The 24028-nt window shown below is 40.5% G+C and overlaps 1 protein-coding gene across 8 annotated transcripts in view; it reads right to left on the bottom strand.

The window, feature by feature from the left end:
- TXLNG (taxilin gamma) overlaps positions 1-22766 on the bottom strand; it is a 48529-nt gene extending 25763 nt beyond the window's left edge. The window contains exons 1-2 of one of the 8 annotated variants that reach the window (XM_019666571.1): positions 22588-22672; positions 18715-18785 (exon numbers count right to left, since the gene is read on the bottom strand). Coding sequence is in view for 7 of the 8 variants with exons in the window: in XM_019666538.1 (XP_019522083.1) it covers positions 18862-18917; positions 21165-21240 (132 nt within the window). In the remaining variant the exon portion in view is untranslated. Of the gene's footprint in view, positions 1-18714; positions 18786-18861; positions 18918-20010; positions 20027-21164; positions 21451-21498; positions 21734-22587 lie in introns of those variants that run through there. The other 7 variants (XM_019666563.1, XM_019666548.1, XM_019666538.1 and 4 more) reach the window with 7 other exon arrangements.
- Positions 22767-24028: the final 1262 nt, after the last annotated feature.

Here is a 24028-nt window from a genome sequence, read left to right as displayed (position 1 = left end):
CCAATTCCCCAATAAAAATCTTTAAAAAAAAAAATTATTCTGGGGCCGGCAGAGCGGCTCAGCTGGTTAAGAGCTCGCTTGGGATGCCAGCTCTGAGCAGCAGGGCTGCGGGTCGGATCCCACATTGAGGGCCAGTGATGCTTGCCCTCTACAGCTAAGATGGTGAACAACAGCTTGACCTGGAGCTGGGCTGCCGTGCGTCGCCGGGGACGGAGGAGGCTGCAGCCCCTGCTGCAGTGGGCTGCCATGGGCTGCCATGTGGCCGGCAGCCAGCGTGAGCGGCCCTGCGGCTGGCGTGAGCTGCCAGGAGCCACTGTGAACGGCCGTCCAGAGACCGGCGACCAATTGCCTCACCCAGGAAGAGCACAATGATCATACCAACATGGGCCACTTTAGCGATGTCCTCCACAACTAAAGAACAAAATAGCAATTTGTCTACCTGTCTGTTCCCCTTCCTCAATTCCCCAGCGCTGTTCCCCTCCCCCCAATTCCCCAATAAAATCTTTAAAAAAAAAATTTGATTCTGGTCTTATCCTCAAAGAGATGGTACAGCAGAGATGGCTCCCTAGTTATCCAGCAAAACTCCATGCTCCTCCAATATTCTGTGAGCTGGTACTGCTGGCTGGACAAGTGCTCAGCCAGGGACGACATCTGCCACCCCTTATATCTAGGTGGGAGTCCCAAGTGACTTTCCCACCAACGGAATGTGAGCCCAAGTGATGACTGTCACTTCTGCAACAGGACTTTTATTGTTAGAAGCACACGTTCTCACTGAATGCAGAGGTCTCCAAGACCCTAAGAAATAAAAGCAGCCTAGGCCCCTAAATCTCATGTACATACAAGGAAAGTCACCCTTTTCCAAAGAACACCCACACCACTATTATTAAACTGTAAGGTTTCATGGATGAGCCTCAAAATCATTATGCTGTGTGAAAGAAGCCAGACACAAAAAGCCACATATTGGCCACACCATAACCACTAATACAGGAGCAAGAAAATAAATTTCTCTCGTATCAAGTCACAGAAATTTTGAGAATATTGTTTTAAACAGCTATCCCTACCCTAACTAATACAGATGGCGGGCATGGGAGAGATAGCTTTATTCTAGTATTTTATTCTCAAATCAGTAATTTTACCTTATTCTCTCTTCTATATTGTTAACCCGTTTACTTATGAGTTTCTCCCCCCTTGTTAACACTGCTTGATCATATGATGTGGCACAAATTTAAATTCTGTATATTTCTTCTCAGTATCAAAGAGGGCGTCTTCCTGTTTTGAATAATACTATTGAGGGGGGAGGTGTCTAATATCTTCCTCTTATCCCAAGTAGACAAAATTTATTTTCCAAAGTTAATGGGAGAACAGAGATTATTTCAAGTTATAATAATATCCAACTGAAAAACTAAAAATAACTTAAAGTATCAAAGCAGATGATAAAGGAATTAAATCCTTATATTTTATAGCCTAACACTGATAAATCAAGTACTGTGCTTTTGAAAAAACAAGTTGGTACAGCCACTTTGAAAAACTCTTTGGCAACATGGATACTTCCCAACGCAGTTACTTCTAATCCTAGGATTTTACCCCAGGGGTGTACATATGTACAGCCAAAGGCCAAGAATGTAGAGCAATGCTATTTGTAATTGCCCCCAAATGGAATCAACCCAAATGTCTATCAACAGAAGAATGGATATATTCTAGTATGTTCATACCATCCAGCAATGAGATGAAACTATTACTATTGTAGATACAGCAACACAGACGAGTCTCACAGACAGAATGTTGCAAGGAAGGTGCCAGAAGAACACGCTGTAGGAAACCATTTATATATAAAGTTTAAAAACAGGCAAAGCTAAGCGATGGTGCTGGCAATCAGGATGGTAGTTAACTGTTGAGGGTAGCGCTTTCTGGGGTCCTTGGTAATATTCTGTCTTGATCTAGATGGGGCAACACAGATGCTCACTTTGTGAAAATTCATTAAGCCTAATCATTTGTGCTTTGTATACTTTTCTGAATGTATGTTTGATAAGGTTTATTTTAAAAGTTGTAATTTATAGATTATTCTAAAGTTATGAAGAATCAAACCAGAAATATTTTCCTTTGGGGAGAGAGGTCAGAGGTATGTCCCTTTTAATGATATTTTAAAAATAAAAATAATATACATGTAATACTTTCACTTCTTACCACTTTTGCTGCAACATTCAGATAAATTTTCCCATGGTTTGCACTATCAACAAAGATGTTTTGTATGCCATATTGTGTAACATCTTGTAATAAATTTTTTATGTTATCAATGCCACTGGATTCTAATTCATCTATACTTAAATCTAATTAATGCCACTTAGTATGTTTTGAGTGTTTTTTGCTAAAATTCAACATAATGGTAAATTTATTACCATATAACAAAAGTATAAAATAAAACTGTCATTTATGTACAGAGCAGCTCAAAATGTTATTAAATGCATAAAATAGTCAAAATTATCAACTTTCTGTGGGTTTCTGACACATTTTGGAAAAAAAAACCTTGAGAACAATTAACGCAGTGAAAGAGTTAAGTAATGCATTACAGGGAAATGGGCTGTCTATTTTCAAAGTTACGGTTTGATGCCGCACTCTAAACCTAATTCAGATTTTTAAAACTTACAAAGTAACAGTGAAGAGTCTTAAATTTAAAAAAATTTTAAAAATTTACTTCCACATATGTAATGCATTCCACAGTAGTACTAGTTTTCAAGTGTAATCCATCAGTATTTATTTAAAAATTCATGTTTAGGAAATGCCCTTTGTTAAATTTCATCAGTGCAGAAACTTTTTAAAGCCATTAATATACCCAAATAACATACTAAAGAAGTATTAATAGAAAACCAAATGCAAAATGATCATTTTAACACTACCTTATACATATAACTACTAGTTCCACCTCTACTTTATATCAAATATAAACTGCCATATACTAGTTGGGCACATAGATAATGTTAATAGAGACCCTTTACACAAAAGCAATGCAGAGGGGAAAAAAATGAGTACTATTAATACCATCTTCCCCAATTTTTAAAAGATAATTTTCAAACCTATTCCCTGAAAACCATTAGTATTAACAGGGCTACAAAACCACAATGATGGCTGTAAATATTGATGAAAGTCTGTTTAAAAGATAATTAAAAGTCTCTAACACATAACAGAATTTCTCAGATGCGCAATGATAATAAAACCCACATAATACCAGAAAGTGTGGTGTCAAGCCATATCAAAATATAATGAGCAACAACTTGGTGGAAGACGGGGAACATAAATACTTTTCACCAAGGAAAGCCTGAGGCCGCTATAGGATCAATTTTAATAAGAAAGCTACCTGAGTAAGGAAACTGGTTAATCTGTAGTTTTTCAGTTCTATTAGTGATTTTTCATAACACCTTTATTGAGATGTAATTCACAAATTGAAAGTGTACAATTTACTGGTTTTTAGTGTATTCAGAGTTGTGCGACCATCACCACAATCAATTTTAGAACATTTTCATCACCTCAGAAAGATACTCAGTACTCTGACTATAAACCCCTAATCCTCCCATTACCCCCAGCCCTAGGTAACTAATGTACTTTCTGTCACCATATATGTGGTTATTCTGGACATTTCATATAAATGGAATCATACAATATGTGGCCTTTTGCGTCCAGCTTTTTTCACATAGCATAATGATTTCAGGGTTCATCCATGAAACCTTGTAGTTATAGCATATATCAGTATTTAATTTCTTTTTATTGCCAAATAATATTCCACTGTATGGATAGACCACATTTGATTTATCCATTCCTCAGCTGATGGGCATTTAAATTATTTCCAACTTTTAGCTATCATGAATAATTCTGTTATGAACATTAATGCACAAGTTTTTATGTGGACATATGTTTACATTTCTCCAGGGTAGGTACCTAGGAATGCAATTGCTGGGTCATATGGTCACTCTATAATATTGTAACCTTCTGAGGAACTGCCACACTGTTTTTCAGGTGAGTGCACCCTTTTACATTCCCACCAGCAGTGTACGAGGGTTCCAATTTCTCCACATCAACATTGTCCTTTTGATTATAGCCATCCTAATTGGTGTGAAGGTATCTCATCTAATGACTAATGATGTTGAGAATCTTTTCATGTGTTTATTGGTCATCTGTATACCTTCTTTGGAGAAATGTCTCTTTAGATCCTTTGTCTGCTTTTTAATTGGGTTATCTGTTATTTTACTATTGAGTTGTAATAAGAGTTCTTTACATATGCTAGATACAAGTCCCTTATCAGATATATGATTTGCAAATATTTCCTCTTATTACCGTTTTTCATTCTTTCAAATTTGGAAAACAGGCACGATACATTCACCTATTTCAAAATGTCATACGAGATTTAATTAAAAGTTACTCTGGCTTTCAGATTAAAGGCATACAGGTCAACTACAATTACCATAAACAGAGAAAAGGCATTTTAAAGATTTTAGAAAGGCCAAAACATTCACCCAACTCAAAATAATAGCTGGTGGCACTGAGCATAAAATTATTAAGTTAACCTGTACAGTGCACAGCCATCACACCTCATGTTGTCCTAATTTTATTTCATCAATCTATTTTTAGTTAATACTTATTTTTTGTCTTTCCAGACACTTTCACCTCTAAACTTTTGTCACACATATTATATATCACTTATGTGGTATGCGCATCCTCCTGGCAATAGTTTATGCATAGAACGTACTCAAATGCCAGTTGATGGAGAACACAAAGGGCCAAAAAGACTGCTGAAACCCAGCCATGGGAAGTACCTAAGCATTACTACACAAGTTAGAGAAAAATACCACTATTATTATTTCATCATTAGAAAAGCAAGACAGTGTTTTATTTCCCTTCTCTCCCATGCAACTAATTTTGATGTGTTTTTCACATTTGCTAATAGAAGACTTACTTTGGCTCGACAAAATCTTTTTGTTTATGAATAAGCCCAGTTCCAGATGGGCTTGATTCAAATCCTAGTCTACAAATACTTGAAATAGCAGGCCCCAATTTTTCTACTGTAAGGACTAGTCTTTCAAGAACCAACTTGAGATTCTGCACTGAGCTATTTTATATGAAGCACATTCTGAGGCCAACAACTTTACCTAAGTTGTAAATGATTTATCAGGCCTCATCTCCTCAAGCAGAGAATTCTATGTCATGTGGCCAATACAACTCCTACGCTACCCTCTCTGATACCCATTCTGGAGGCCTTTCTTGGGTACAGCGCTTGTATAAACAATAGCAGCAGCAGGAGCTAACACTTATACCACAAATACTACACCCAGGCATCACTGTAAGCATTTTCCTATATTAACTAACTGAATCCTCATAATAATGCCACAAGATAGGTACTATCGGGTCGTCGGGAAAGTCATGACGTGTTTTTCTATGTTTTTCAATGCAAAAACGCGTCATGACTTTCCCAACGACCCAATATGATTGCCTCCATTTTACAGCATGGTTAAGTATCTTGCCTAAGGTCACGGTTGGTAAATAACAGCAAAGATTTGAACCTTGGCAGTCTAGCTTCTGAGTCCACATTCTTAACCATAAAAACACACTGTTTCATGACTACTCTTTGTCTTCTGGGCAAACATCCTTGTCCTGGGGCCTAGCCATCTTACAAAAGTCTGTTTAATAATGGGGAGATCATAATAATGGGGAGAGATATTCCCAAAATAATATATATAAAAATAAATTACAAAACAGTATGCACCATGTATTTTATACATACATACATGTGTGGATGTGGATGTGTACACACACTCACATAGAAAGTATTGGGAGGAAATACATCTACATATTAATAATGGTTATTTTTAAATAATTATGGGTGGTGCTTCTTTTTGCTTCACTATGTTTTCTAGTTTTACTACAGTGAATTTTTATTACTCCTGGAATCTAAAAAATAATTCAAACAGAAAACTACTTGTACTAATAATAGAACACTGGAAACATCATAGAACATATGTAAATTGTACTAAAAATTCTAAACATAAATAAAAATTAATCTTCTATTTAACATAAATGGATTCTCAAATGAATTAAAGAATGCTAAGACCTATAACCCCAAAAAAATGGGCAAACGATATGTATATGAAGCAAGAATTCACAGAAAGGAAATACTGGGTTGTCGGAAGTCATGACGCATTTTTGCAACGAAAAACATAGAAAAAATACGTCATGACTTTTCTGACAACCCAATACAAATGGCTTGTAAACATATGCTTAACATTACTCACAATAAGAGAAACGTAACTTAGAACTGGCAGATCCCCTTTTTCACATCAAAAACTTTGACCAATTTTGTGGGAGAGGGTGTGGGGTACTCTCAAGCATTCCTGCCTGGGGGATAAATTGGTTTAACCACTAAGGAGTCCAATTCAGGGTAGGGATTGTCTGGGAAGGGGCATGAAGGAACATTCTGGGTGATGGGAATGCTCTATATCTTGATGAGAGTTTGGTTACAGTGAGAGCTGCATGCATTTGTTAAAGCTCAGCATGTACATACTTCTTACCGTGGCTTCATGGGGGAAAAGACAGATGGGACAGATAAGTGAAAAGGCAAGTAAACTGTCAATGGTAGAATCTAGTTGGTGGCAATATAGACATTCAGTATCAAATTCTTTCAACTTGACTGTATGTTTGAAAATTTTCATAAGATGCTGGGGAAAAAAATCATCATGCACATATGGTTTGACCAGCAAACTCATTTCTCATCCATTTTTCCTACCGATAAACCAGTACATCTGTGAAATGACATACATAAGGACGTTCGTGCATTATTTATAGTAACAAAAAAATCAGAAATACCCTAAATGTCAATCAATAATGGACTAGATAAATTGTGGTAAATCCATACAATGGAATACTACAGCATCTGTTCAAAAAGAATAAGGTAGTTGTACAATTACTGGTAAGGATACGCTGAAAAGGGAAAAAGAAAACTACCCCAGAGTGTGCACTGTATGCCACAATTTGGGTGTATAAGAAACATATTAATGGAGAGAAACTGGGTGAGCAGGGCCAGAGGGGAAGACCACGGGGCTTTCACAGCATGCCTGTTTTTACCTTTGGACCACGAGTTACTTTCACAACAGTTTGTTAATTCTTTTTAAAAATACCAAGATGAACAGAATTCTTTAATATAGTAGCTATCATTAGGAAAGACAAGAGGAAGAGAAAATGTTTATTTAAATCGCCTCAAATAAAAATGAAACCAACAATAAGTAGTTTCGAGATGAATTTCTATTTGAACCTTCCCTGAACAAAATCATACAACAAAAGCTATCACATTTTCATTTTGTTGATTGGTCTATAGTCATGAGCAGCATATGTAGCTTCTGTAGTCTGAAAGACACCAGAGAGAGCAAGCCATTTGGCCCCAAAAGAGTTTACTGAACTCCCAAGCCCCCATAACCCTTCTCCCAGCCACCCCCTTCCTGTCAAAGGATACATTAATCCATCTCCCTCCACTGTCTCAATACTTGGAGCTAAGAGGACTCCTTCTGAAGAAAATATGTCTTCAAAATGGACAGTCACCAGTTTATCAACAATTCATTGTAGAAGCAAAGAATATTACAGAAACTTTTGCAAATGAACATGAATATTCTGTACTCCTCTATTACTTGTAATAGCTTTTTAGATCAATACACTTGAAACTGAGACTGCGTGGGAATTAAAAGCCTAAAAGAAAACAAATTAAGTTTCTCTCCCTTGTACTCTGTGAAGAGAAAGAATTTTAAATTTCAAAACTTTCAGTTATGCTCTTTCAAATATTGTTGAAGCTAAACACCATATTTCTTTGGCTTGTTTTGTTTAAAGAGCTTAAATGTTGTTAGTAATGGTTGTTCTTTTAGTAAGAGTCGGTCTAAATAAGAAAAACAAAAAAGCCAACACCCACATTCACTTCCTAATTATTTCAACTACCATCTGCTTAAATGAGCTAGAATGCCTTCAGCCAGTGCCAGGCACGTGCTGAGAGCAGAAATCCTGCAGTCCTTGCCACAGGGGGCGAGGCCGGCCCTCTGGAGAGAGCAGGAAGGCTTGTGCACATTTTCGCATTTTCCTGGGGAGAGATCCTTAGCTTGCCTTGGGTTCCCAAAGAAACCTATCCAGTAGATGAAAGGAACTTTCAGAACTCAGAAGCCTTGTTACCCCATTTAACCTTTCCCATCCTACTCAGGGGCAGGTCTTATTGTATCTAGATAAGGAAAATGAGAGACTTAGTGAGGTGAAGTAACTGGCCCAAGATCAGTAAAAAGGACCCGCAAAATTCAAAACAAGAGCCTATGTTCTTTCTCTCCATTGCACCACTCCCCTCACTTCATTCGTCAGTCAGCCTTAGAAAATCAAAGGTCAAAGTCAAACAGATCTCTCACGCAGTTGTAAAATAAATCTAAGAAGTCAAACGTCTAAAAATACATAGCATGCTAGATATATCAGTATGGCTCTAGGAAAACATTGGGAAGGGGCTGTACCATTTTTAGCAGTGATTAACTCTGAGATTGAGGAAGGTGAGACAGGACTAATTTGGGGGTACAGATATATATAAACAATTTTAAGTGATTATTTAAGGCATTAAGGTTGGGTTTTTTTGAAAAACTTCTTTGCATCTTAGGATAAATCATCTCTAAAAACCCCTGCAACCCTATGTTTCTAATAACTTACCCTAAGAGTTGTCAACTATCAAAGAGGAACGTGAGGTCAAGCGTGCATGCTGGCCAGCTCAGTGTGGGCCAGTGAAGGCAGGCAGCAATGCATGGTGAAATACTGAAAGATGCCAAAGATACCCCACATCATCTCAGGACACCAGCAATCGGCCTTATTTAGTTTGTAAATACGAACCTCCCTCCTAAACATTTCCAGTATTTTAAGGGGATTTTACATTTCCAAATACAAATTTTACAAACAAACCCTATTTTAAAAACTACATTTTCATGTGCTTTTTAATTTTTTTAATAGGTGGATAGAGTTGGTGGGTTCATGTGCTTTTTAAATTAGAAAAGTGACTTAAGCTTTATATGAGTCATTTAAAAGTTTGTATACTAAAACTATTTTAATATTTCGAAGAATTATTCTGGATAACAAAGTTTCCCACACAGCCAACACTTTATCAATCATTCATCTCAAAATTCTGTTTTAACCATTTTGGATCAAAGACTTTAAAATATGTATTATATATATAACTCAATGCCTCCCTTAAATAGTAGTCTGTTTTACTGTGTTAGAACAAAGGAATGAAATACAATGAAAGGGTTTTTATTTTTAACAGATAAAATACATATTACTGTGCAGTACTACATAATTATATTCTGGTGTACATGTCTCTACAGTACGCCTGTACTCTTTAAAACAATAAATTCCTAATATCTCAAAATATAAACTTCCAAAGGTGAGATCTTATTTTTATTTCAGGCATGAAATACTTGTCTGAGACTTCCTAACTATATAGCACTGTCTTCAAAAACAGACCACACAGACCCATATATGGGAATTTACTGTATTAAAAATGATGTCATTTAAAATTAAAATGATCTAAAGGAAAGAAATGATTTGAGATATCTCCAAGCCACAAAGAGGGGAAAAGTGATATCCTATCTCACCCCTCCAGATGTATCAAGATTGAAACATGAAAAATGAAAACCACAAAAAATAGAAGTCCGAAGTAAAAATCTTCTCATAACCCTGGCATTGGAAAGGTCTTTGTAAGGAAATCAAAAAACTCAGAAGCTGTTTTATTCTTTAAAGGAGAGTAAGATCAATTTACTAAATAATAATTGAAAACTTTGGACTAGCCAAAAGACCACATTTGTAAGGGCTTCAAATGAGTCAGACACCCAATGTTCAAGGGTTTGTGAACACGCAAACACAGTTAAACTAAAAATGCTCAACATAAAGGCCAGCTGAGTGGCTCAATTGGTTAAGAGCTCACTCAAGAGTGCGAGCTCCGAGCAACAGGGTCGCCGGTTCAATTCATGGCCTGAGCTGAGCTGCCGCTGAGCTGCCAACAGGTAGCAGGATGGCTCAGCTAAAAAAATAAAATTAAATAAATAAGTAAATAAATAAATAAAAATAAAATAAAAATGCCCAACATACAAAAACATATTCCACCTCATTCATAATTAAAGAAATACAAATCAAAATGCAAATCAAAATAGGACCATCTTCTACCTACCAGATTTTAAAGGATTTAACAAAGCAAAGCAAACCTTGATGTGAGCAAACAGGTCCCTCTGTACAGTCCTGGGGAGTCTAAATTGGTAGAGTACTGGTTTTGTAGAGGTGTTTGGCAGTATCTGTCAACATCTGAATACACCCTTACTTTCACACAGTTGATTCCACCGCTAGTTTACTCCACAAATATTCTCACTCAAGGGCAAAGGCTATTTATTCACCAAACCACTGCTTGTGACCATGCCACACCACTTCAATGTCCACCGGTAAGGAACTGGTTAAATAAATAATGGTCATCCAGACAAGGAAAACTGTGCAGCTATTCAAAAGAATAAGGTAGATCCGTGTCAATATGGACAGAATGCCAAGGTCTCAGTAAGTAGGCAAAAAGAAAAACATCTGGTACAGGACGAACCTGTCAGTGTAAATAAGAAATGTATTCATACGTAAGCCAGTGCATGGATACAACTTTTCTATAAAGACAGCACCAAAATTGCTCACCATGTTTACCTCTGGAGTGTGGACCTAGAAACTGAAAATGAAGGGAGACTTATTTTTTCACTTTATACCTTTGAGAATTTTTTTTTATTATGTGAATGTGTGACTTTTAGTTTTTTAAAAAGACCTTTAAAGTTGATTATTTAATTGTAATGAAGTTAGTTTGGGGTTGATAATCGCAGTAATATACTTGTTCATTTTTCCACCACTACCCAAAGCTCAGTCTGAAGATTGCAGGAGTTTGTATCTCATTTCATATCATATTCTCCCCTCACCCTGTCCTACAGACTACTGGGTCTGTCCCCCCAAATCTTTACACTCAAGTCTTCTACATTAAATTTTAATGTATTAATGGCATTTTAATATATTATTTAGTTTAATACATTACTTAGTTTAGCCATACAATTCTAAAATAGTGAGAATATTACTCCATTATATAAATAAACGAGGGGGGAGTAGAAAGGAGGGGAGAAGCCATTCTTTGAGACCTACATTTATTGAGCGTGGTATGGAGGTATACTTCTATGGGGGAAGTTCTAAAGAATCACATTTAAAGAATCATGATTAATACCCAAATGTCCATCAACTGATGAACAAAATATGGTATATACATACATTAGAATATTATTCACCCTTAAAAAGGAAGAAAAAATTCTGACACATGCTACAACATGGATGAACCTGGTAAACATTATGTTAAGTGAAATCAGCCAGACACAAAAGGACAAACGTATGATTCCACTTATATGAAATACCTTGAGTAGTCAAAATCATAGAGAAAGAAAATAGAATGATGGGTGGCAGGGGCTGGGGGTGAGGAAAATGGAGCACAGAGTTCCAGTTCGGGAAGAGGAAAAAGTTCAGGAGATGGTGATGCTGTTAGTTGCACAACATTGTTAATGTACTTAATGCCACTGAACTGGATGCCTAAAAATCATAAAAATGATAAATTTTATGTTATGTATATTGTACCACACACAACAAAAGAACCATGATGACTATATTTTGGTTTAGAATGTTCTTCAAGCCTTTAGCAAATAAAAGCTAACTTTAGACTGGTCATCAAGAATTAAATGTAAAAATATTCTGGTTGCGGGGCCGGCCCAGTGGCTCAGTTGATTAAGAGCTTGCTCAAGAGTGCGAGCTCTGAGCAACAGGGTCACCGGTTCGATTCGACATGGGCCAGTGAGCTGTGCCTGAGCTGAGCTGCCAACAAGTGGCAGGATGGCTCAGCTGGTGGGGGCACATGCTCCTAACAACAAAGTTGCCTGTTCGAGATGGTGGGCTATGCTCACCCGCAACTAAAGACTGAACTCAGCACCTTGAGCTGAGCCACCACCCGGGTGGCTCAGGAGATAGAGCACACGCTCTTAACAATGAGGCTGCTGGTTCGACTCCCACATGGGATGGTGGCTACGCCTACCAGCAACTAATTGGAACACAGCACCTTGAGATGAGCGGCACAACTGGACTTGGAGCTGAGCTAGCTGCGCCCTCCACAACTAAGACTGAAGGACAACAACTTGGCTGTTCCCCTCCCCCAATTCCCAAATTAAAAAAAAAAAAATTCTGGTTGCTATGATTACTGAATGGCTCCATTAGCAAGATAAGCAGTTGAGTCAATAACGGGGATGTAACATTTCTAAGAACAAGTCTTAGGAATAAAGCCATGAATAAGAAGCCTACTCGCTTGGGCCGGCCGAGTGGCACGGTGGTTAAGAGCTGTCTTGGGACACCAGAGGGCCCCAGTTCGGATCCCACATATGAGGGCCAGTGACACTGCCCTCTACAGCTAAGATGCTGAACAACAGCTCAACCTGGAGCTGGGCTGCCGTGAGTCGCCAGGGACAGCGTAGGCTGCAGCCCCTGCTGCAGTGGGTTGCCATGGGCTACCGTGTGTAGCCAGCAGCCAGCGTGAGTGGCCAGCAGCCGCTGTGAGTGGCTGTCCGGAAGCCAGCGACTGATCTGCCTCGCCCGGGAAGAGTGCAATGATGGTGCCAACTTGGGCCAGTGAAGCAACATCCTCCACAAGTAGACTGAAGAACAAAAGGACAGCAACTTGTCTGTTTCCCTTCCCCCAATTCCCCAGCGCTGTTCCCATCCCCCAATTCCCCAATTAAAACAATCTAAAAAAAAAAAGAAGCCTATTCTCTTCTGACAGCATGGTCTTGGGAAAGATGAAACAAGGAAAAGCAGACCCCACTTCTGATAAAACCCCAGTGCAGTTGGTTCTGAAACTATGGTCTGTGGACCCTTCCAGGTGGTCTGCAAGTTCAAAAACTACTTTCATAATACTGAGATGTCATTTGTCTTTTTGGCATTGACATGTGCACCAGAGGTGCAAAAGCAGTGATGAGTAACACTGCTGGCCCCTTAGCACAAATCAAGGCAGTGGCAAAAACTACACTAGAAGTCATGGTTTTCTTCACCATGTATTCACTGAAGCAGCAATAAAAATTACCAGTTTGTATTCAATCTCAACCCTTGAGTACACATCTTTCTGTGAGAAGACACAGAGTACACATAAAGCACTTCTGCAGCACACCGAAGTCTGACTGGCAGTCTTGAGGAAATGTACTAATGCAGTTGTTTGAATTATGAACCCAACTAGCAGCTTTTTTCATGGATTACCTTGTTTTTTGGTTTTTTTTTTAAAGAAAAACTATTATTGTTTATTCAGACTTAGGTATTTGGCAGACATTTTCTCTAACATATGAAGTGACCTATTACTTCAAGGCAAACAACTGACAGTATTTGTTGCCAGTATAAAACCTGAGTTTTTCAAGAAAAATTAAAAATTTTTGAAAACTATCTGCCATCACGAGCTTGAAAGCTTCCCAATACTTTAAAGACTTCTCCAATGAGATCAGTGGTGCTATTAACTCATGTGATTTTGATTATTTATAACAAAATGTGTCAATATTTGGAAAATCAACACAATCTTTACAAACAATACACCAATGTTTCCCAAATGAGGAATGATGTTACAAAATGATGCAGGAGAAAAAAATAGCCATTCAAAATGCAAAACAGACCAATAGATTTTTAATATAAAAGTATAAAAAGTTCTATAGGGTTTCAGATCCCTATTGCTCAAGTACTACCACTTGCCAAGTTTGGGTGTAGTATCAAAGACTTTCCACAATTACCTAAAAAGGCTATTAAAGTCCTTCTCCCTGTTCCAACTACATGTATGCATGAGGCCAGATTGTCTTCATTTACTTCAACTAAAATAGAATATTGCCATAGATTGAATGCAGAAGCAGATAGAATTCACCTGTCTCCTATGAAGCCCTTCATTAAAGAAATCTGCAAAAACGTATAACAATGACACTTCTCACCAACCTTTATTTGGGAAAATCAGTTATTTTTAATTAAAAAAAAAAAACGTTAGTTATGTTAATGTGTGGTAGGCAGCTTCTGACATGGTCCCTAAATGATTCCGCCGATCTTCCTGGTATTCACAACCTTATAGAATTCCCTCCCCTTGAGCGTGGGCTGGACCTAGTGACTGGCTTCTAGAGAGCGAATTCGGGGAAAATGAGGAATGTGACTTCTACGATTATGTAACCAAGACTGCAACTTCCTTCTCTCTTGTACTGGCACTCTGTCTTGCTTGTTCTGATGAAGCCAGCAGCCATGCTGTGAGATGCCTATGGAAAGGCCCACGTGGCAAGGCACCAATGGAGACCTATAGCCAACAGCTCATAAGGAACTGAGGCCTCAAACTGCCCACAAGGAAATGAATCCTGCCAACAACTACATCAGTGAGGTAAGAAGTAGATCTTTCCCAGTCCAGCCTTCAGATGACTGCAGCCCATGAGACCCTGGAGCAAAGAACCCAGCTAAGCCACGAGATTCCTGACCTACAGAAACTATGAGATCATAAATATTGTTCCAAGCACTAAGTTTCGGGGTGATCTGTTACATGATAAAAGATAATTATTACATCAGTTTAAAATAAATTTTTGTTTTAATTTCTCAAATGGGATATATTAGATATAACCCGCATAAACAAAATCTCCTTGGGGTTTCTCAGTAATTTTTAAGTATGCAAAAAGATCCTGAAACCAAAAATTTGAGAACTGCTGCTGCCCTGGTTGTGGTGGGACAGAGACAGAGAGAGACCAGACCAGCTCAATCAAAAGGGGTCCATGTCCTGGCACCCATAACCAAGAAATCCATCTCGAGAATACGCCCTGGGACGAGGTGGGAGGACAGAGAGGAGTGCCATTTGCTTCTTGCTCAACCATCCCTAACAAATGGGCCTCTTTCCCCCTTTCTGTTAAGTGATTGGTGTAACAATCAATATAATCCTTATGGGTGGTAAGGGAGAATTGGTGTAAAACATTTTCCCTTGTCCTTTGTTGCTTCTGGCTCATTTAGAAGCCTCTTGAACAATCTAATATACTTCCTCATTTAATCCTCAGAACCATCTTATAGGCAGATATGATGAACAAATAGCCTCAGCGATAAGGTCATTTTAAGTAATTTGTCCAATCATGGACCTAGGACTTGGAAAGCAGAAACTGAATTGTTACCTTTCTCTTTAACATTCCATAGAGGATGTTCTTCCAAGGTTACATTAAAAATAAACAAGTGTGGGGTCGCCCGAGTGGCGCATTGGTTAAGAGCTGGCTTGGGACGCCAGCTCTGAGCAGCAGGGCCCCGGTTCAGATCCCACATGGGCCAGTGACGCTGCGCCCTCTACAGCTAAGATGATGAACAGCTCAACCTGCAGCTGGGCTGTTGTGAGTCACCGGCGACGGCATAGGCTGCAGTGGGCTGCTGCAGTGGGTTACCATGGGCTACCGTGAGTGGCCGGCAGCCAGCGTGAGCTGCCGTGAGCCGCCATGAGCGGCTGTCCAGAAGCCGGCGACTGATCTGCCTCACCCGGGAAGAGCGCAATGATGGTGCCAACTTGGGCCAGTGAAGCAACGTCCTCCACAATTAGACTGAAGAACAAAAGGACAGCAACTTGTCTGTTCCCTTTCCCCGATTCCCCAATAAAATATTGTTTTTAAATAAAACAAACAAACAAATGTGGTGATGGTGACACAACTGTGAATATACTAAAAGCCACTTTAAGTGGATTAATTGGATGGTATGTGAATTGTACCTCCATAAAGCTCTTATCCAAAAAATGAATAAATGAATACATGGGTAAAGCCAGAGCAATAACAGAGTTCTGAGAGACATAAATTAGAGGCAAGGTAAGTTGTAGTTGTCCCAACTCCTAACTTTTGGGAGCAAAAGGCCCCAGAAAGATATGTCGCAGTCTGTATGAGGACAGGGGTGCACATGGAGGCATTAATAGGTAAATGAAAAAAAAGAGGGGCAAACCAGTGCTGACATTAGGATGAGGGAACCTAACTTTCCCCCCTTTCCCCCCTGGTGAAGAAGCCACAAATGAGCAAAACGGGCTGGGAAAGGTCGTGAGTACACAGCTGCTTTGGCCTCATGATCTCTTGTAGGTGAGATCTAGTACGTGCTACTACCTATAGCAATAGATGCTAACATGTATATTAGACTGTGCACATCATTTGCCTTTTAAAATGAGGATGATGGCATTAGATTTCACATTTAACTTCTACGGCTATTTCTTTTATAAAAATAAAGGCTGCTGGACTCCATGATTTGCAAAATCACTTCTAGCTCTAAAACTGTAATTCAATGATTATGTACAATCGGAGAGATACCTGTTAGCCTAAACACCTATCAAGGCAGCAAAAGGATATTCAAAGATTTTAATACCCAACACTACTGAAATATGCTTGGGCCTGACACATTTTGCACAGGGGCAGGGCCAGGTCACACAATTAGCATCTTTAAGCCACAGACTCCTGGGATGTAAAATGGTCCTCTATTTTTATGAAGTACCTAAACGGAACATCCCTGTCCCAGCTGATGAAGTCATTCTTCGCCAGCTCCACATGTACCAATGATGCACCTCTGAAACATCAGGCATTGTTTCCTTGTCCTACTTACCCAGATGACTCCAGCTCTTTGTTAACATGGTGTCCTGTGGCCCTTAAAGAGGTTTAAAATAGGTGTCTCTCTAAACCCTGTATCTTTCGATTTATCCAAATTACACATGGAGGTGCCTTTGCAGGGAGTTACAGTGCAGCACGCCTCCCAAGCCATATGTCTTAAGTTCAACCTAGGGCCTAAGTGAATGAAACAAACGGTATTAGACCTATAAGGCTCAAAACTCCCCTGGTTCCTGGATTACAATAGCTTTCCTGTACCCCTAAAGACCCAACCCAACCCTTTATAATATTTTTTCATACCTACCACCAAGTTTTGCTCACATTCAACAAGGACCACATTTTCAATTACTATCCTCAAAAAATGTGTTAAGAGAGCACAAGCTACGTGGAATAGGGGAAACAGCTGCCACTGAATATACCACTTACTACCTCCTGTGTGGCCAAGGAGAGGTCAGTCTCTCAGTTTCCTTCTGTCAACTAGGGATAAACAGTGCCTACCTTCTAGAGTGGTAAGAATATTAGATACAATTAATATAAATTGCTAGTGTGCAGCAGAACTGTTACAATAATATCTGAATAAGGATGCATTTGCAAATCATGCAAAATGCCTCCATTCTCTTTTTTTTTTTTTTTTTTTTAGCTGAGCCATCCTGCCACCTGTTGGCAGCTCAGCCAGCTGCTCAGCTCGGGCTGGGAGTCGAACCGCTGTTGCTCAGAGCTCGCTACATTCTCACTTTTAATATGGCCCACATGTCAATCCAAAAAATCCTTAAAGAAATGTACTTCTAAGCTACTGGCACATCTTCCTTGCCAAACCATTCTACTTTGACCTTCCTGAGAGGAGGGAAAGAAAAAAAAATGAAAAAGTGGGGTTTAGCAATACTACTCATGGCTGACGACAGATTGGCAAGTGGGGGATAAATGAGGGTCATTCTGGGGACATTTTGGAAATGAAAGAGAATGCAAATCAACACCCTGAGCAAGAAATGCTAATAAAATTATTCTGATAGCACAGGAGGACACCACCGGTCATTTTATATACCTTTTCCTTTAAGTAATAAAATTTAAGTAGTTGTAAATACCAAGAGAATTGCAACTAGGAAATAAACTGAATCATTAAAATATACTCTGAGGGTTCAAACCCTTAATTAAAGGATCACCTGACCTATTTTTATCCCCTTCTGGAAATGTCTCACTTGGGAACACTTTAAACATAGCTAATTCCCAATATTGGTAAATACTATATTAAACTTGTACACTACACATTTTAAATACTGTCACATCCGTTGTATTAGCTGAAAGTTACTAATAATCAGAAAAGGAATTGGGGAGAGGTGGGGTGGGAAGGGGAGGAAGAGGCAAAGGGATTTCTTTCGGATATTAGGTGAAAACTTACAAGGTAAGCAGAAAACTGTCCATGCAGTAGGGTACATCAGTTGCACTATCAATTACACATACCAACTCTAGGTCAACATTATCAACTCTGAGCTATGTTATTTAAGCAAAGGGCATTTTATTGGTTGTCTTTTATCCCTGACTGAGCCTCAGATGTCTTATCTACATACCTGGGGATACCACCTACTAAGCAAAGGTAAGGACATATTCCAATGCAAGCACGTTTTAAATGCCAAGCACAATGCAGGAAACAGTGAGAACTCATAAATATCTTTCCTTTGAAACAGAGCTCTAAAAAATGTAAAATCTGAACAGTACATCCATTGAAAATAAATCTATTACAGTGAATCTTTCTGTGAAGAATCCCACACAAATGGAAATCACACGCACCCTGTGTTATGGCATCCGGATTTGACATGATTCCTAAATAAAACTTCTCTGGTCGAAATCAATATAAATGACACACAAAATAATATATGAAACACCTTCCAGTCACATAATAAATAAATGTAGCATATTATAGTCTAAAACCATGGTTTTACTACTAGAGGAATATGGTGTGGCTGGTCTGCTCTCATTATTGCTTTGCCTGTTTGGTTCCCATGAAAATGAAATTTACCAAAGCTTGATGACAGAATTAGACGACAATGTTGTAAACAGAAGACCACTTCGATTCTTATTACTTCATCTCTGTGCCAGAAGAGCAGAAATTCATCAAGTCCGCAAATGGGGAGAAAAACAAGATAATGAAATGGTTTCTTCCTACCCCATATTCTTGCCCCACGCTGAACTGATTTCTCTTCATTGTGTCTATCACAGATTCTGGGAAGAGGGAAGAATACAAAGGTTGGAAAATGGATTTACAAAATTAATAGCACCCTAAAAGCAAGAGAAATGGATCTTTCATAGTCTCCCCTCCAAACAAAGTAAAATTCTACACGCCCAACACTGCTGAATGATTCACATCAACTCTTATTCTTCACAACAATCCTATGTGGTCGGTATTAGCGTCACCCCCACTTTAACGATGATGCAACTGAGGCTTAGAAATATTGAGAAACTTGCCCAAGGTTGCACAGCTAGTAAGTGGCAGAGAGCCAAGAGTCTTGACTCCAAAATCCATAGTATTTACCCACTACTACACTACTTATTACTGCAGTGTAGATGAAAGAATATTTATTGGGTTCCAGACTCGGCTTCACCCCTTGGGCAAATCACTGGACCGTGCAGAGCAGTTTGTCATCTGTAAATAAGGGCAATGGCAGCTGCCCAGCCTTCTCCATAGAATCCATGTGATGCTGAAAGAGTTAATGTGTGTGCAAATATGCCGTAAAAACTCAGAATATACACCACCAAGAATGAACCCTAATGTAAATTATGGACTTTAATTAGTAACAGTATATCAACATTGGTTCATCAATTCTAACAATGTACCACACTAATGCAAGATGTAAATAATAGGGGAAGGGGGTGTGTGAGGGGATATATAGGAACTCTATAATTTATGCTCAATTTTTCTGCAAACCTAAAACTGCTCGGGAAAAAAACAAAACAAATTCTATATAGGGGTTTAGGAAGTAATATGAATGAGCCTGGTGTTCTAAAAAATGCCTGGAATACCTGAAAATGTGTATTTCATCTTTTTAGACCAATGTCGTCCATTAGCACTTTATACAATGATGGAAACATTCTAGATCTGCTCTAATACAGCAGCCACTGGACACACTGGTTACTTAACACTTGAAATATGGCTTGTATGACTAAGGAACGGAATTTTTATTTTTTACTTAATTTTAACTAACATTTAAATAGCCACAAGTGGCTACAGGCTATCATATTAGACTGGACAGTTTTAGACAATTCAAGAGACCCCTAGAAATGAACTGTAATATTACTTTGGAACAAAAAAAGTTACCTCAAAAGACCATTCAAATGGATGTAGTTATGAAACAATGCCACAATTAAACTAGCAGGTCAAGAGTGACTAAGCAGATGGTTAAAACACCAGGCCCATCTCCAATTGCTTCTCACTTTAAGTCTCATAATGTAACTGAAGAGTGACAAAGCAGTTGGTAACTTTTCTTTTAATTCCGTCAATATTTTCAAAACAACCCAATTAGTTAAACATCATTTCTGCTTCCTGAAAAATAGGGCAGAGGTCAAGTTAGAATTAGGAATACTTTTTCAAGTCAGTAACCCAGAGGAAATAAAAAATTAAGGGTCACAAGGAAATAACTTGAGTGATTTTTACAAGCTATTCACCCGATTTTTAAAATGAAAATTCAAAAACATATTTAACCACGTATTTTAATTCCTTATCACAAGTCAACTGGAAACCAAAAGGAAAAAAGATGCCCAGAAAAAGCATGAGCAAAGAAGAAAAGTACATGAGGTAAGTAAACAAAAATAAACAGCACAGACACATGACTATTCATATCCAGCTGTTAACCAAAGGGCTGCCTCAGAGTCATTACCTCTTATCTCCATCATTTAAAATGCTAGTTGATTAAACCTCAGTTCCTTATTCAGACTTTTTGTCCTTATCCCAGTAGCATATAAGGGAAGTTATGCCCTCAATTGCAGTGGCTTTTTATCAGAGTCCTCCCCTGGGGGTACCTAGGAAACCAAATACTAAGTAAGATTGGCTCCCCACCCTCAGGGAATGCATGAAGTGTCCAAAGTGACAGTGTTAAATCCCTAGAGTACATTTGGTCCACAGCTTCTTTTTCAGTCCTGCAAGTACTGGATCTTTCTTTTAGAGTACAAAGAGAGGCAGAGAAAGAGAGGTAATTGAGAAGTAGTAACACCCTCATGCAGAGACGTAAAAATACCTGACCTTAGAAACAGGCCCCAAAAAGCTAATTCTTGACACTTGCTCACATGTAAACCGAACCTTTGTTCTCCTTTTTCAAGTTCATGAATCACATTAGAAAAATATTATTTCGTAATTTTATACAGGAGTAATTTTTATGAGTATTCAAATGCATAATTAAGTACAGTTGACCCTTGAACAACACAGGTTTGAACTGCGTGGCCCACTTATACACAGTATTTATTTTCAATAAATACCTGTACTGTTTTCCATCCCTGGTTGGGAGTCCATGGATGCAGATAGCCACCAACTATACGCCTTGATATTCGCCATTTCATATAGGGTACTTGAACATCCCCCGCCGGATTTTGTATCTGCGGGGCTCTGGAATCAATCTCCCTCAGATACCAAGGGACAACTGTGTAGTTAAGTTTTGGGGGGAGTCAAAAGTTATGCAGGGGTGGGGGGTGCCCCTAACCCCTGCATTGTTCAAGGGTCAACTGTAATATTAAATAGCCCTGAGTGATCAAGCAGGACGTCCAATGTTTCAAGATGTTTAAGCTGCAAGGAAATAAGAGAGGGGGTTTCCACCTGTCCAGTCCCTTTCGCCGCAGTTCTCCATTCCTGGGCCCTAAAAGCCCTGCTCGCCATTCGTTGTGCAATCTTTTGCAAACTCCACCCACTGACTCCAGAACAAGTGGAATTCTCCCATTCTGAAGGTCTCGATTTTCCTGTATCCAAGGAGACACTGAAAACGCCTTGATGTGAGTCAAGTAAGGCAAGGGGAACGGTCTAGCCAGTCTCCAGATTAAGAGAGACCAAAGGGCAGGGTCAGGGAGACGGTCAAGTTCACCCTCACAAAAAAAAAAAATTATTTTTTTTAAAGGAAAGAAAAGGGGGCAAAATTAAAAAGAAAAAAAGGGAGCAAAAAGGGTGAGGGAGGGCTGGATTGGGAAGACCAGCTTCCACGCGATGCGGCTCCCAACTCTGAGGGACCCAGGTCCTCCAGCATCGCCTCCCCATCGCCGGCCCCACGTGCACTCAAGCCGGTGGCGCCCAGAGACGACCCCCGGGGCCTGGGTCTGGGGACCGAGTGGCCCCTCGGGACCCGCGACGACCGCCCGTTCAGTGACGGGGAGTGCAGGGGGGCGGGGAAAGGGGGGCGCAGCGCAGCCCCGGCTCCCGCGCGGTTATCTTACTGCGCAACAACCTCGCACGCGCACCCCGCAGCGCTCCCTGCGCACCTGCCGGGCGCGAGGGCGAGCCCGTGGCCCCAGGCAGACCCCAAAGGCAGCGCCCAGAGCAAGTAGCACAGGGAGCAAGAGGGCGGGGGTTGGGAGAGAGAACACCTGGTGCCAGAAGCGCCGGCCGCACGTGGCTGTCACACCTGGCGCGCCCCCGCCTCGCACCCCTTCCCCCTCCCACCCGGCTGCGACCCCTGCCCTCCTTCCCCCGTCCGCCGCGCGCCCCCAAGCCCCAACCGTCGCCCCTTCCCACCCCACCTATCCCGGTCCCACTCCCCCCACCTGCTTCAACTGTCGTCACCCCCGGGAGAGATGAGGGCCGGATGTTCGTCCGGTGACTAAAGGTAAACCAGAGAGACTGAAGAGGTGGACCCCGAAAAAGCTAGCCCGAGCACTGCCCCGGCCCAATAACAACGCGGACGCCCCCTAGACTGACCTTCTGCCGCGGGCTGCGTCGCCGTCCTCCCCGTCCGGCCTCACTCGTCTCCTCGGCGCCGCCGCCTCTTCCCCGCGCTGCTTCTTCTACCCGCGTCGCCATGAGGTGACGGCAGCAGCCAAACAAGCGGCCCGACAAGGGGCACAGAACCTCGCAGGGCCTTGCGTCCCGCCCCTGAACACCTACGGCCAATCGCCGCACGTCAGGCTCCCCACGTGACCGGAGGAGGTTGACCCCCGAGGGGCTGGAGCAGGATGGGGGTGGGGAGCTTTGAAGCCGGGGCCGGGCTTCTGCCCCGCTGCTGGGCGAACAGAGACCGCGCGCGTCTGCGCAGACGGAGAAAGGGTACGCGAGCTGACTACAAGTCCCAGCAGGCTGTGCGGCCACGGCTCACAGGCCCGGATCGGGATTGGAGCGTAATGCGGCGTTCTGAGACGGAGAGAGTATCCGCCGTGCTGTGCGTGCAGCCTACTGGGACTTGTAGTTTTCTGGGGACGATGTGCCGGTACCGGAAGGTACGCTTTATTATCCTGCGAGGAAAGTTTAGAAATATTCCGGCGTTTGGCAGGGAGCGGGATGGAGGATGCGTCGTTGTGTTTTTGTTTTTGTTGCTCTTCTTCGGAATTGAGCTCGGCTGATTTGAGGATAAAGGGAAATACTTCGTGACTTTCAAGGCAGGAGAGATGTAATGGCTTTCAGAATTTTAGGTTTCTGGCTCGGAAACCTCCCTCAAGTCCTGCCTCTCCACCAAAGCTCTCAGCCCCGTGTACCTGTTCCGAGCTCCTGCGAAATCCGGGCTGTGTCCTATTCACCTTGGCTGAACCGCCCCGGCTTCTAGCATCGTTCTCCACACTTAGTTGGCGCTTAATACATGTTGAATGCATCCTGCTTTCTCCGCCAGTCGTTTCCTTACGGAATTTTTAAAACAAACTCAGTTTGCTGAATCGATTTGTTTGGGTTTTTTTTATTGACATGATTGGGACGGGGGAGTTTTCCTCAGGAATATTCCCTATATCCATCTGATGGAACCAGATCTCCAATATCCGAGCTTCTGAAAGGCACAGACTGCCATGAAATCCTGACATACATATAGTTTTAAATAATTAATTATGAAAATATGTGTAAATCCTATACCATTTTTTATTAGAGTTGAATACAAAACAGTGGCATCAGGCGCCAAAAAAATTAATAACATACATGAGAGTAAATGTCAATATTGGGGAAATTCCATCTATTAATTTTAATTATTTCTGTAAATTTGGGCAAAGTACCATTTTGTTTTGTGGGCAGAACCTCTATCCAACTTTGAGATTTCAAAACTAAAGCAATAGATAATGAACCCATACCCAGACTATATATAAAGTCGATGGCCTTAGCCACCATGCCTCAGCTTCTTAAAGGCAAAAGTCCCAACAAGATGCAGAATGCATCTAGCAGTAAT

Source organism: Hipposideros armiger, unplaced genomic scaffold (genome assembly GCF_001890085.2).
Source record: "Hipposideros armiger isolate ML-2016 unplaced genomic scaffold, ASM189008v1 scaffold_13, whole genome shotgun sequence".
Lineage (NCBI taxonomy): Eukaryota > Metazoa > Chordata > Mammalia > Chiroptera > Hipposideridae > Hipposideros > Hipposideros armiger.
This window is presented reverse-complemented; position numbering and strand designations above follow the sequence as displayed.